Source organism: Chelonoidis abingdonii, chromosome 1 (genome assembly GCF_003597395.2).
Source record: "Chelonoidis abingdonii isolate Lonesome George chromosome 1, CheloAbing_2.0, whole genome shotgun sequence".
Lineage (NCBI taxonomy): Eukaryota > Metazoa > Chordata > Testudines > Testudinidae > Chelonoidis > Chelonoidis abingdonii.
In genome coordinates, this window is record NC_133769.1 from 109,089,617 (window position 1) to 109,104,529 (window position 14,913).

At 45.1% G+C, this 14,913-nt stretch overlaps 1 protein-coding gene across 1 annotated transcript in view; it reads right to left on the reverse strand.

Moving 5' to 3' along the window:
- The window catches only part of TRIM24 (tripartite motif containing 24), a 143,137-nt gene that overhangs the window by 60,153 nt on the left and 68,071 nt on the right, over positions 1-14,913 (reverse strand). Inside the window, exon 2 of the mRNA XM_032781972.1 lies at positions 10,777-10,895. Coding sequence (XP_032637863.1) covers positions 10,777-10,895 — 119 coding nt within the window. The remainder of the gene's footprint in view (positions 1-10,776; positions 10,896-14,913) is intronic.

Below are 14,913 nucleotides of genomic sequence, written 5' to 3' on the forward strand. Positions count from 1 at the left end.
TATTTTAGTAATTAGGAAAAATGCTTCACTACCTCTTAAATGCTCTTGTCTTTTTCCTCTTGATCAAGATTAGAAGGTAGTTCTGTATTATGTGGCAAATTGCCGGTACTGTTCTCTGGGTCTCGCGCTTTCTCTTCTCTGGGGTAGGTTCAGGGCGATATTGCTTGCCTCTGAACCAGTTCTTAATCACTTCCCTAGTGTCCTTGGAGGAGGGGAGTGGAGAGGGAGGGACCTGGGCCCGCCCTCTACTCCAGGTCCCAACCCAGGGGCCCTGGGGTTGTGGTGAACCACTTGATTAGCGGTTTCTTCCCCTGGGTTACTTCCCTCTCATACCCGTCAGCTTGTGAAGGGCTTCTCGCCTCTCTTCTATACAAGCCTGGTGCCCCTTACCTAGGGTTTCTGTTGGGCTTCCCAATCCACCGCAGCACTCCTCCAAACCTTCTATTTCTCTCTGGACAAACTCTTCTCTTCTGCAATCTGCACTCTGCTCCAATCCAACCTTTCTCCTTCAACTACCACACCCTATCTGACTGAAGCAGGGGTTTAGGTGCTCTAACTGGAGTCAGGTGCTCTAACTGGCCACAGCTGTTCTAGTTAATCTAACGCAAACCTTCCTCCCTTGGCAGGGAATAAGGCCCCCTGCTAACACTCTTATGCTGCCCTCTGGCCATGCTGTATCACAATTATTAACAATTATGCTTACAGAAAAAGCACATAGCTACTCTACTTCCTCCTTACTAGTTATAATATTTGTAGTTGCACAAGGGGCTCATTCAGCTCTCACGGGAGCTTCGATAAAATCTGAAGATACTCATCACATCACAGAAAGGTCCATAAATATATTTATATTTGTACATGATTGTTTCTATTAATAAAGAAATTAAATTTACTTTTGAAAATCCAGGTAAGGCAATATCCTCTTAGAGACTTCGAAAGCATTCACTGCAATCAGCTAACTATACTTTAGGTAGCAAAGGGGTACAGCAAGCAAAATTTTCCAGTTTAGGAAGAATGCCAAAGAGCAGGTAAAGCTGGAGGATTATTCAGTCACCGAGTGTTCTAAAATTTGCCAATTTTAATTGGTTGCATCTAATTGCGCACACCAGAAGATGAGAAAAAATATGAAACTAAGTATTCCAAAAAGTTCAGAAATGCCACTTCTTAGCATTTGTATTGTGTGTTGATTTAATGTGAAGAAACGAACGAAAATCACCAAGGACATCCATTTATTAGAACTCTTCTCCCTGTCTCTGGGCACCCGCAACCACACATAGTTCCAGCTATGAGCTATCTGCTGACTATTCCAAACCCCACATACTGAAACTCCACCACTTCCCTTCTTCAACAGTATTTCATCAGTTCCCCCTCTCACGAACACAACGTGACAAAAACACGAACACTGATTTTTCCCCTCCTGACCCTTCTACCCCCTTCACTATCATTAACAGCCCCACTCTACTTCCATCACAGACACTAGCATAGCAAGCCTGTATCAGACTTCTCCCTCCACTTTTTCCACTCCCAAGCTCTAATCCTGTTGCTTCTTTTGACGTCTCAAACAAAACCCATCTTCTCTTCTCCATTCCTACAACAAAACCCTTTATATTTCATTTGCAACTCAGTTATATTAAGCAAAGCAACATACTTTGTTATGTCCAACCTATACAAAAGTACTTCTAAATTAAAATGTCCTTTCCCTGTTCTGATGCTGGACACTGACAATAGGATACAGGACTAAGCATAACATGGGTCTGATCCAGCATGGCAATTCCTACATTGTTAATAGCTTCCTCTCCTTTTTCCAAATCAAAATAAAACTTCACTCGCACAAGGCCTTGCACAGCTCTACCTCACCTTTTATTTCTTTTCATCTCTAATTTTTCCTGTCTGTGCTCTTAATCTTAAAATATTCTGTCTTCTTCAAAGCTGTCCTGTAGTCATGGAACTCCTTCCCTCTCTTCGTACACAACTCAGTCACCCTATTTATTTTCAAAACCTCAACCTTCAATTATTTTCCAAGTCTTTCAGTAAGTCAGAGTGTCAAAAACCCCCAAAGTATCTGCACCTTGCTCTGCTCATCCAGCATATTTACATTAGGGTTAGCCAGAGACTGTGTGCATGTAATACTAGCAATTGTTTACAGCACTCAAGACACTGTTCTCCTCTCCCTCTGATATGCCCTCCATGCTGGGCCCTTAATCCAGCCATGTAACAGCCAGGAAGACCCACTACACTGTATATATTCCCCAGGAACTTTCATTTATGCCTCCCTTCTTTTACTGAAGCTTGAAGGCACCACATAGGGTAATAAGTCAAAGTCAGCTCTGACCACACTGCTGGTTTTTTTTGAGGGGGAGGGCGGAGGGAGGATGTTGACATTTTGATTGCTTCCCACTTCCCTTGTAATAAATGCATTGTTCAGAGAATCAAGAAAAGAATGCTCTTATCTTCCCAAGTTAAATTTTAAATTATGTTTCCAGAAGATGAGATTCTTTGCATTGTAAATGTTTCAAATAAGTCTTTCATTCAAGGAATGGCTAGATACAATAGGTTATCTGTAACAAGTAGTTCTTTGGAGGATTTTATTAACATGACCCATGACCACTCTTATGTCTGGAATTGTTCTGTGAAGAGCAGGCTCCCTGATCCCTTATGTATCTGATGAAACACAGCAGGCATAAACAGTGGACTACTTAACACATATGATTTCTACTGCCTTCACAGTACAACTTGAAACAAACATTGCTCTTATTTAAAAGTTGTATTTTTTGAAGAGTCTCCCTAAACTACAAAAAACTGCGCCTCCTTTTTGATGTCATATGTGTAAAAGCCAGTTACTGAAAAGAATCACTGAGCCAAGCCACATCTGGTATAGCAGCCCTGGGTTGTTCTTGCTAATGTAAGTTTCTTGAAGAATATCTGATCAACTGTTAAATACAAACTTAACTAAGCAATGGGGTGGATATCTATTATATAGGCAGGAAATATTTCCAGAAATCCAACTTTCATATAACAAAGTTTGTGATCCTTTTCCTTTATGATCACATTCCAGCACATCCATTCAAACAGAACTGTGCATAAAGGCTGGACTAATTTAAATCTAAGTGACATAAATCAGCAAACAGGAAACTTTGATCTAAATCACTAATTTTAATCATGATTTCCATTTCTATTTTTTAATTCTTTTCCTACAGAAAGGTTGGTTCTCATTAGTTGGTAACCATTAAAGCATGTCATTTGCAACTAAAGCTAAGCCTTTACACTAATTACAGACATAGTAAATTTGGTGGTTCTTTATACTAAATCAGGAGGATACACTATATCTATCTATATACGTGTATTTAAGCAATTATCTAGCTTAATTTACCTTTATTCAGATTCTAATGTAAAAAAAAACTAAAACTCAAAGGGTGAATGATATTTCTGGCTTGTATCTGATTAATATTTTATATGGGGTTTGTGTAAAGCTCCATTTAGACAGAAATTCAAATTCAACTAAAAATATATGAACAACATTTTAATTTTTCTTATTAAATAAAACTACCTTCAAAGTACTGGAACATAAGAAAAAAAGTTTATCAAAATGTGTGTCATTTAAAGCTGGTTTATTAAACAAAGGAAGTATTATCTGCAGTTAATGAATACAAATGATTGTTTCCAGTCACCATGTCCCTCAAGATTTTGGAACAAGCAGATCATCCTTTTACACCATCCTTTTACACCTTTTACACCTCGTTCTTATTCACAGGGGGGTGGGAGGATTGCGGGGGAGAAAGACACGACAAACAAGCTTTCCTGCTTTTCAACTTCATATTGGTTTCTTAACTTTGAATCAACTCTCATTGAACTAGTTGAACAAACAAAGAAAATATCCCCTTTGAACTTGCAGAAAAGGCTACTGCTGTCAAAAGTTGGCTTAGCATGTCAACAGACCCTGACTCAGGTACTTAGCCAAAGAACTCCACCAGTTCAGTGGTTTGACTTTCTTCAAAACTTGAGAGCAAACGTACTGATTAATTTTTTTAATTAAATTTAAATAGTTTAATAAAACCATACTAAGTTTAAGGCTTAACACATTTAAAATTTAATTTTAAGTAGGTTTATTTTTTAAAAAATCTGTATTTGACTGACTTTTTAAAAATCCATTTTAAATTAAAAAACTAAATTTTTATCCACACTGTGATGCATAGTTTCTTTCTAACAGAAAGGAAGGTGAAAAGACAGTTACCTTTTCCATAACAGGTGTTCTTCGAGATGTGCTGCTCATGTCCATTCCATGTTAGGCATGTGCTGGAAGTTTTTCACTCGGTGGTATACATATGGTACCAGTTTTGACGTCCTTTGGAGTGGTGCGCACATGCCATGGATATAAGGGGTGCTGCCAACTCCCCCTACCCTCAGTTCCTTCTTGCCAGAAACTCCGACAGTGGGGAAGGTGGGCGGGTGTGGAATGGATATGAGCAATACATCTCGAAGAACACCAGTTACGGAAAAGGTAACTGTCTTTTCTTCTTTGAGTACTTGCTCATGTCCATTCCATTTTAGGTGACTCTCAAAGAGTACCATCAGAGGTGGATAGGAGTTCACGGGCTTGCAGATCGCAACAGTGCTCTGCTGAACCCAGCGTCGTCTCTAGCTTGATGTGTGATGGCGTAGTGTGCCATGAACATGTGCACTGAAAACCATGTCACAGCCCTGCAAATGTCCTGGATGGGGACGTGCGCCAGGAAGGCCGCCGAGGGCGCTTCAGCTCTGGTCCAGTGGCCCTTCACAATAGGCAGCGATTGGACCTGTGATAGCTCGTAGCAGGTCCAGATACAGAAGGTAATCCAATCAGAGATCCTCCGAGAGGACACCAGAAGGCTCTTCAACGTATCCACTGTTGCGATGAAGAGCTGGGTCGACCTGCAGAGGGTTTGGTATGCTCTAGGTAGAACCCCAAGACATGCCAAACATCCAAGGCGTGCAGCCACTTCTCAGCAGTCTTGTGTGGCTTAGGGCAGAATACTGGGAGGAAGATATTGGTTGACATGGAAGGTGGACACCACCTTGAGCAAAACTGATGACACTTCCTATTCCGTCTGGTGGCAAACAGATCTACTCAAGGAGTTCCCCACTTCTGGACCACTTCTGAGTTGAGCGACCATAAGTGGTGTGAGCAGAAGGACCTGCTCAAGTGATCCACCCAGCATGTTACCTATGCTGGGGAGGTGACAGGCCTCCAGATGGATCGCATGATAGATGCGGAAATCTCACAAGCGGAGCGTTCCTCTTGCCTGTTGATGGAGAGCATCGAAGCTGTGTTGTCCGTCAGCACTCGCACCACTTGACTGGTCAATTGTGGCAGAAAGACTGCGCAGGCTAAGTGAACTGCCCTGAGCTCCTTGATGTTTATATGCAACACCAGCTCCTCTTGGGACCATGCCCTTTGAGTCTGCATTGTGTGGAGATAACATTCCCCAGCTGAGGTCCAAGGCATCAGATATCAATGAGACAGAGGACTGCAGGTTGTCAAATGGCACTCCTTCAAGGACTGCCCCTGGGTCAGTCCACCACTGTAGAGAGGCAAGTACCCTTGGTGGGATGGTGATGACCTTGTCCAGGTGATCTCTGGATGGGTTATAGATCATCAACAGCTACTGTTGGAGAGGTTGCATCCTGAACCCTGCATGGCGGACAGCATAGGTACATGCTGCCATGTAGCCTAGTAGCCGAAGGCAGGCTCTGGACGTGGTGAGGGGAACCAGAGACTCCAGTGATGAGCTCTCTCATCATCTGGAATATGTCCTGTGAGAGGAATGCTCACGCCCTTGTGGAGTCAGGTACCATGCCGATGAACTCTATGAGGCTCCAGACACCAATTTGTACCCTTGGGATTTGTGCAGGAACCCCCATGGATTCCAAGGATGCTATGGCATTGGACGCCCCTGGCAGTACTGCAAAGAGAGCTGAAACTCTGAAGGGAGGGCGTTGTCCTGCTGGTAGGGACTCCTGGCTTGACTCAGAGCCTGATGAGGATGGGCGGTGTTCCAGAGATCATGACCGCAATGAGGCCTACCAGGCACCCTGACTCCAGTGGTGTCCTCCCCCATGTTCTGAGTGGGATCTGTACGAGGGCAAACAATCCTCCTCATCAAGATCATGGAAACCAGCATTGGTGTTTGGTGGATCCATGACAGTATTCCAGCAATGGATGCCAAACGCTTTGCGAGTATGTCAGTCTGTTGAGCAGGAGCGACACCGAGATGAGGAGCGTCGACCCATATTGGTGCACTGGGGACCAATACTGAGAGTCCGGAGACTGACTACGACCCTTGCTGGAGCAGTGCCCATCACTTGGGGACTGACTGCAACACTCTCACTACCGAGGCCGCAGGGTTGGGCGCGCCTCCACAGGTCTATGCCACGCCACTGGTGACCTGCGTTTCGAGCCCGAAGAGTGATGCCCCGAGTCCGGGGACTGACACCAGGGGCTCTTTCCAGTAGACACTCCCGTGTGCAAGGTGCGGTGACTCTGGGTGGGCAAGTGCTGACAGGACACTTCCTTGCGGTAAGCGGTGCCGCACTAAAGGGGACTGATGGAACAGCCCCAGGACAGGCTTACCCCTGGATTTGGGAGCTGCTGTCTCCGGTGTAGGAGGCTCTGGGAGGGGCATAACCTCCTGTGTTGCCTGCAGGTCTTCCGGGGTCGACAGTACCACCACATGCCAGTGTCACTATCTGGGGTAGCAGGCACGTCCCAGGATGGGCTAGCCCACTCAACCACAGCTGGGACCCCACTCCCTCTTGGAGGTGATAAGCTGCCCCTCATGGGTCTCTGCTCTCTTCTGGCCTTCTTGTCCTTGCAGGAAGTAGTACGACTTCTTCCCATCTTATTCCTCTTCCCTGTCTGTACTGGCGTGAGGGATCGATGTCAGTCTGAAAGCGGCACCGGTGGCGCAATCCACACCGAGGCTGCAGTGCTAGGTGCAGAGTTTGACCTAGATTGTTGTGGTGTTAAAGCAGACTCCATAAGGCACGCCCAGAGTCAAATGTCCTGCTCCTCCTTCGTCCGAGGTTTAAAACTTTTGCAGATGCTACACTTGTCGCTGATGTGGGTTTCCCCCAAGCACCTTAGACAACTAGTGTGTGGGTTGCTGACTGGCATAGGCTTGTTGCACCTGTCGCAGGGTTTGAAGACCAGGGCATGCCCCATCCCTGGGCTAAATCCCATCCGGGACTACCAACTAGTTTAACTAACAACACTAAGGGAACTATTTATAAAAATTATCTATTTACAGGAAAAGTTCGCAATGAACAATTCTGAACTGAAGAATTTGCCAAAGCAACAAACAGCACCGTCACTGGCAATAAGAAGGAACTGAGGGTGGGAGGAGCTGGCAGCACCCCTTATACTGCAGCATGTGCACGCCACTCCAGAGGGCACCAGAGCCGATCCCCTACAGATACCACTGAGGGAAAAACTTCCGGCACCAGTGCATGTGGCGAGCACACACATCTAACACGGACATGAGCAAGCACTCCAAGAAGAATATTTACATAGGGCTTTCCCTGCAGCCCACTCAGACTGTCCAGCTTCCAATGGAAGACTCTGAAGCATTGTATCTTTGTATCCTACCCAGCAGAGTAGGACCAGCAGGCAATCCAAAAGACTTAAAATCCAGGGAAGAATGGGGATCTGTTTTCTGATCCACAAGGGTGTACAGTATTATTGAGTTTCAGAAATGCTCAGATGCTAAGCCATGACTCCTGAAGAAACTCCATAATTTTTAGAGACTAAAGACATTGAGAATGATAAAAGTCCTGGTACACAGATTTTATGATCTATGCCCCAGTCAAAAAACCTCAATGCCTGAGATACCAGGGATAGAAAGCTGAAAGGAAATTACAAATAAAACACCCTTGATTTTGTCAATAAGATTAACTCAGCTAGTTCCGTCATAGGTCTCTGAACTAAAGTTCTGGGAAGCTTATAGAATCATACAAATGTAGGGCTGGAAGGGACCTCCAGATGTCATCTAATCCAGCCCCCTGTGCTGACACAGGACAAAATAAACCCAGACCGTCCCTGGCAGATGTTTGTCCAACCTGTCTTTAAAAACCTCCAATGATTGGGATTCTACAACCTTCCTTGGAAGACTATCCCAGAACTTAACTCCCTTATAGTTGGAAAGTTCTTCCTCATATCTAACCTAAATCTCCCTTGCTGCTATACTCCAGCTGCCAAGCAGAGTGGGACAATTGTCTCCCATGTCTTCCATATGATACTCCTAATATAACCCAGAATATTAGCTTTTCTTGCAATTGCATCACATTGTTGACTCGTTCAATTTGTGATCCATTATAACCCCTAGTGCTCATTACATAAATTGGAGAAAGACAGTAATAAGAAAATTTGGGATTACTTCTGAATGGTATCAAATTCTTTATAACATTTCTAGAACTTGATACCTTTCTTGCCTCTCCTCCTAATTGACAAACTCACTAGAAAAGCTAACTGACTAAAGATACGGTGATCACTTTTTCAATTCAAGCAGTGATCAATCACTACATAATTAAAGATCAGAGGTCGCTTTGGGGACTTTTTGGGTGACACATGCAAAATATGCAAGATCAAAAATACTCCCCAATTAAAAAGATTTTATTCCTACACAAAAGGTACATAGATGTTGTTCAAGCTTCTGGAGAGCTTCAAATCTCACTTTCCAGTCCAGGTTCAGAAAAATTTATATCACCATAACTTGGGGCTCCAGGTCCCAAGCTGGCTGAGAAACTGAAGGGAGCCAACAAAAGCTTCGATGGCCATAAGTTTAAATATCTCCACCTACCTGGGGGTAAGGGGAAGGAGATTTACAAGATATATTCCCCCCTCCCCCACCCCAGAAGCTTTGAAACAAAAGATTGGGTGGTCTAATTAAATAAGCCCTAAAGACTGCCAGAATACAAAATAGATCAAGACTCATGTTGCACTCTTTATACAAGATGAAGGGATAAAAAAGGCACGTTCAAAATAATCTTTATTTTAAAAGAGAATAGTATCAACCAAAGTGTCTCTCCAATTAGGGTCTTGTCTTCTTGCTGCCATTATAAAGAAAGCATCTTTGTAGTGTGACAGACCCAGACCAGTAGTGTAAAGGAGTCTGGTAGAGGGCAAATATACTGTGGTCACTGGACGAGTAGTTTTCTGTTCCCTGAGTGACCAGAGCAGGGGCTGCACTAGAGTAATCAGGAACCTGCTGGAACCAATTAAGGCAGACAGGCTGCTTAGGCTGCAGCCAATCAAGGCAGACTAATCAGGGCACCTGGGTTTAAAAAGGAGCTAACTGCAGTTTGTGGTGTGCGTGTGAGGAGCTGGGAGCAAGAGAGTGAGAGGGTGTGCTGCCAGAGGACTGAGGAGTACAAGCATTATCAGACACCAGGAGAAAGGTCCTGTGGTGAGGATAAAGAAGGTGTTTGGAGGAGACCATGGGGAAGTAGCCCAGGGAGTTGTAGCTGTCATGCAGCTGTTACAGGAGGCACTATAGAAAGCTGCAATCCACAGGGCCATGGGCTGGAACCCGGAGTAGAGGGCAGGCCTGGGTTGACCCGGACTGTGGGTTCCACCAGAGGGGAAGATCTCTGAGGTGAGCAAATCCGCCAATAAGCGCAAGACCCACCAAGGAAGAGGAGGAACTTTGTCACAGTAGAAAGAGGTTAAATGAGTTCAGTTTATAAGTACATGGACTTATTTTGGCACTGGCCCAAAATGAAGGATGGCAAATTCTAATGGAGATCAAAAATACTCCCCAATTAAAAAGATTTTATTCCTACACAAAAGGTACATTCTAAAAGGAGATTCCTAAACTGTGGCCATATGGTTCACTGGCTATTTACTTGGTGCTACCTCTTCTTGTATCTTGCTGCTAAAATGCATAAAAAGAAACTAAAAGTACATTAAAACTCATTATGCAATTGTGAATGGAGAGGGCAGTGGACAATAGACACACAAGTAAGATATAGTCTCCACAACAACATTTGAGAACTTCTTGTTTAATGAACCCAGCTATTTAAAACTGGCAAAATATGACACTAATTAGGTTCCATCTCCCAAGTCCTGACCACACCAAGTTGAGTTTTACACTAAAGGCAGAATAAGTAGTAATCAGCTTAGTCTGCAGCAAGGGACATTTAGGTTAGATATTAGGAAAAACTTTCTAACTATAAGGGTAGTCAATTTCTGGAATAGGCTTGCAAGAGGTTGTGAAATCCCCGTCACTGGAGGTATTTACGAACAGACCAACACCTGTCAGAGATATCTATAGTTGGTTCTGCCTCAGCAGAGGTGGCTGGGCTCGATAATCTCTAAAGGTCCATTCCAGCCCTACTTTTTTATGATTCTATTATTCCAACGTCATTCTGGTCTCTTGTGCTAGGAGTTCTCCCATTTTAGAGTCCTCCACAGAAATTTCACTGTAGTAAGATAATACATAATTTTATTTCTCTCATTTTGGCGTCACCATGTGGTTACATCATCTCAGAAATTTAAAACCATTATTTTTGAAAATCAGAAGTTACCATCACCAGCACTCCCAACACACTACCTGATTTTCGAGGGTAGTCATAAAATAAGATGAATGGCTATCTGAATGCTCTTTCTACCATCCTTCCCTGCCCCCCCCCCCCCCCCCGACCCCCAAACCCAATACAAAATAAGCAATGAAGGCCACACAGCTGGCAGCTCAGAACATACCTTGGCACCCAAAGGATGCTGAGGGGGTTACATTTTAATGTACTCACCTGATTTGACTTTTCCACTGTACTGCTAGGAACCTCTGTGGTGTCCTTCACAAAAAAGTTATCTATGATGTGTCTTTCTGCACATTCCTGGCTGCAAACTGGACAGCGGATAACACCAACTGGAGAGAAAAATAAAAAGCAAGTTCAACTGGTAAGAAATCTTTAATATTTGTAAGCTTATCAATTTATCAAATAACTTCCAAATAATTTTTATAGAGATATACTTTTCTGAAAACTTTCAGTTAGTATTTCTAGAGTCCAAGGGATAAATGCCAATTCTTATCCACTGCCAACCCACAGACTCTGGGTGTCTGCCTGAAAGTAACTGAGTATCTCAGCTCCTACTGGGATTCAAACACTTTAGTTTCAGTAATCAGTTTTACTGTGAATCTTCCACTGATTTCACCCCTTTGCTATTCAAAGGTTCATGCCTTCCCATGAGCAGTTTGTTGCAAAATGACTAGAGAGTCAGTTTGTGAGGTACCAGCTACATTCAGCAGGACTAGAGGTACATAACTGCAATAATGATGTGATGGGCATGGAATTGTTGTGTAATAATCTAAGAGTATTGAGATGTAATAATTTTATGAATACAGGCTCCCGCCCAAAGTGAGACAGACATTTTATCAGTCTGGAAACTCATAGAGCAAAGGGTTATAAACACTTAAAGCTGTCAATTGTCAAGGGGCCAGGTTAACAAAGGTCCTGCCTACACTGACAAGTTTCTATGCAGTAAAGCAGCTTTCTGCACGGTAACTCCTGAGGTGTACACACTGCCAAGCCATTTAATTTGCAGAAACTGTGCAGTTGCAGCACTGTTAAAAAAAAAAAAAAAAAAAAAAAAAAAAACATCATTCTGGGATGTATTGGCAAGAGTATTCAAAGAGAGAGGCTGAAGCAGGGCCTTGGGCAAAAAAAAAAAAAAAAAAAAAAAAACCACGCCAATGAGATGCATACAGCTTTCTGCACTGGGGTTACAGCACTGTGCCGCCAGCACAGACACTGTGGTCAAATACAGCGCTGCGACTGGCCTCCAGTAGGTGTCCCACAATGCCTGTTCTCACCTCTCTGGTCATCAGTTTGAAGTTACTGCCCTGCCCTCAGGTGACCAACTATCATCCCTACCCTGTAAATTCCTTTGGAATTTTGAAAGTCCCCTTCCTGTTTGCTCGGTAACGAGCGCAGTGGTCTCAGTGCATCTTTCCAGGTGGCCACGCCTGCTCCACCCACCATGTGATCCCCCACTGGGAGCAATACTGAGCTGCTGGAACTCAGCATTTGGGGAGAGGAGGCTGTCCAGTCCCGGCTACACTTCAGGCATAGGAATTATGACACCTACAGACAGATTTCATGATGTGTGACAGAAGGGGGCCATGACTGGGACACACTGCAGTGCAGGGTTGAAGTGAAGGAGCTGCGCCCATGAGGCACCGGGGGCAAACCGCCACTCCAGAGCTGCGTCCACAAGCTGCCGGTTCTACAAATAGCTGGACGCGATACTCAGCAGTGACCCCACCTCCACTGCGAAGACCACTATGGATACTGAGGTGGCTCGCATGCTAGTCGAGTGGACCGAGTCAGGAGAAGGAAACTTTGGACAAGGATGTGGAGGGGGAGGGAAACCCAGAGGCAGAGGATGACTCGGAGGTCAGAGATGCATGCAGCCAGGAGCTCTTTTCTACCCCGGAGGGTAGCCAATCACAGCTGTCAGATGTTGGCGAAGCGCAAACAGGAGAGGAGGCCCCTGGTAAGTGGATCTGATTTGGGGAATCGCTGAAGAGAGTTGTTGGGGTCAGGAGAGTTCCAGAAATCAGGCTGGTCTCCCACTGAATGCCTAGTCTGAACAGCTGAACAGGCTGTTGATTGACTCTCTCATTTCATGGGAATCTGCCTCAGATCTCCAGGAAACTCTCATGGAGATAGTGGGCAATCCACTCCTGCAGGTTCCTTGGCAGAGCTACTTTGTTTCTTGCCCCATTACCAGTAACTTCCCTGCACCACTGTGCCATCACAGGGATGTGTGGGGGTGAGGTATTGCTGCACACAGGTGAGAGACATAGGGGCCAAGGTGGAAGCCACAGACTTGAAGACAACCCACCCTTGATTCCCTGCTTACCCTCAGCAGCAAGGTATCTTCCATAATGATCACATTCTGTGGAAAGTGTGGGGACAGGAATGATTATCAGCGCCCCCCGCCCCCAGTGCTGGCTCTCCCCAAGAGCTACATGCCCAGTGTACAGCAGAGTTTGGGAACAGTGATTTACCCTGCCCCTATGGCTACTCACCATTTTGGGGGTCTTTTGGCTCATGTGTGCTTGCCTGAGGTCAGCCAGTTAGTGACAGGTGCGTGATTACTGGTTGCGTTTTAAAAGCACTGAATCAGTATTGTCTGTGTTTCAAACAATACTGCTTCTGTAAAATGTCGCATTTAAACTTCACAAAGATGACCTTGAGAGCCCAACCTCCCTCTTTGTTATCGGTGGCTAAACGGCTGCGCAGAATTAGAAAGCGGCCAAGAAGAACTAAGGAGGACTTTCTGTGTGAGGTTACGATGCACTCCGTGGCCGAGAAACAAGAACTGAAGGAGTGGTGGGAGAGCAAGAAGAGGGGCCGAAAGGAGAATGCGGCATGCCAGAATGAAGCCACGGAGTGGCTCTCAAAGGTTATAGAACACCAAACAGACACGCTGCAGGCGATACTAGGTCTTCAAACTGAGCAGCTCCACACCCACCCTCCTCTGCAGCTGCTGTCACAAAACTCTTTCCCATGCTCCCACCAGACACCACCAACACACTGTTATCAACCTCCTGGCTTCGGTCTATACCCGCAGCATTCCACTCCTCCCCCCTGACAGTCCAGCACTGTGGACTCCCACTACCCACTGCACTGAACACCCATCCCTCTGCAGTTTGGCTGTGCTGAAGTACAGTACTTGCTGCATTGTACTCCAAAAGAAGGTTGGCTATGATCCCCGGACATACACAAATCTTTAGCCGCCCCCACCTCCTCCTGGGACCTCCCTTTCTCCATCCCCTTTGCTGCTGATGGGTTTTTTTGTTTGACTCTCTCCTCTGGTTGCTGTTTTTTAATAAAAGAATTGTGTTGGTTTAAAAGCAATCTTTAGTCTATTAACTGAAAGCAAACAGAGCCCTGCAAAACAGAAAATTATGTTAAACCTTCATATTGCATCGCCTGCATCAATCACAATCACCTCCTAGCATTACAAGCACTGCACTTCTAAGTATAGTAACAGATATTGGTGGCTTTCAGCTTCAAATTGCTGTCTCAAGACATCCCTGATTCTTATGGCCCTGCGCTACGCCTATCTAATAGCCCTGGTCCCTGGCTGTTCAAACTCAGCCTCCAGGAGCTGAGCCTCTGTGGCCCAGCCCTGAGTGAAGCTTTCACTCTTTCCTTCACAAATATTATGGAGCGCACAGCACACGGCTATAAGCATAAGAATATTGTCTTTGGCCAGGTCCAGCTTCTCATATAGGTCAAAAGCACACTCAACAGTCATGCTGCACTTGGACCAAAATGGGTATTTCAACTAATCCTACGGTGATCTTCTGGTCTGGGAAGAAAGCCTCTGCTTGCAGCTTCCTGAACAGGCCAATGTTCTAAAAGATTCATGCGTCATGCACCTTTCTGGACCAGCCTGAGTTAATGTTTGTGAAATGCCCACAGTGATTCACAAGCCCCTGGAGAACCATTGGGAAATACCCTTTGTGATTGATGGATTCGGTAGCTAGGTGGTCTGGTGCCATAATTGGAATATGCATGCCATGTATCGCCCCTCCACAGTTAGGAAAGCCCATATGTGGAATGCCATCCACAATGTCACACATGTTGCCCAAAGTCACGATCTTTCGGAGCAGGATGCGATTAATGGCCCTGCACGCTTCCGTCAACTTGAGTCACTTCGAACTGGTTAGTGACCAATCAGTAGCAGTCTGGAGTAGCCAGTTTCCACAGTGCTATGGCCACGCACTTCTCCAACAGCAAGGCAGCTCTCATTTTCGTGTCCTTGTGCTGCAGGGCTGGGGCGAGCTCATCACACAGTCCCATGAATGTGGCTTTCCTCATCCGAAAGTTCTTCAGTGACCACTCATCATCCCAGAGGTGCATGACAATGTG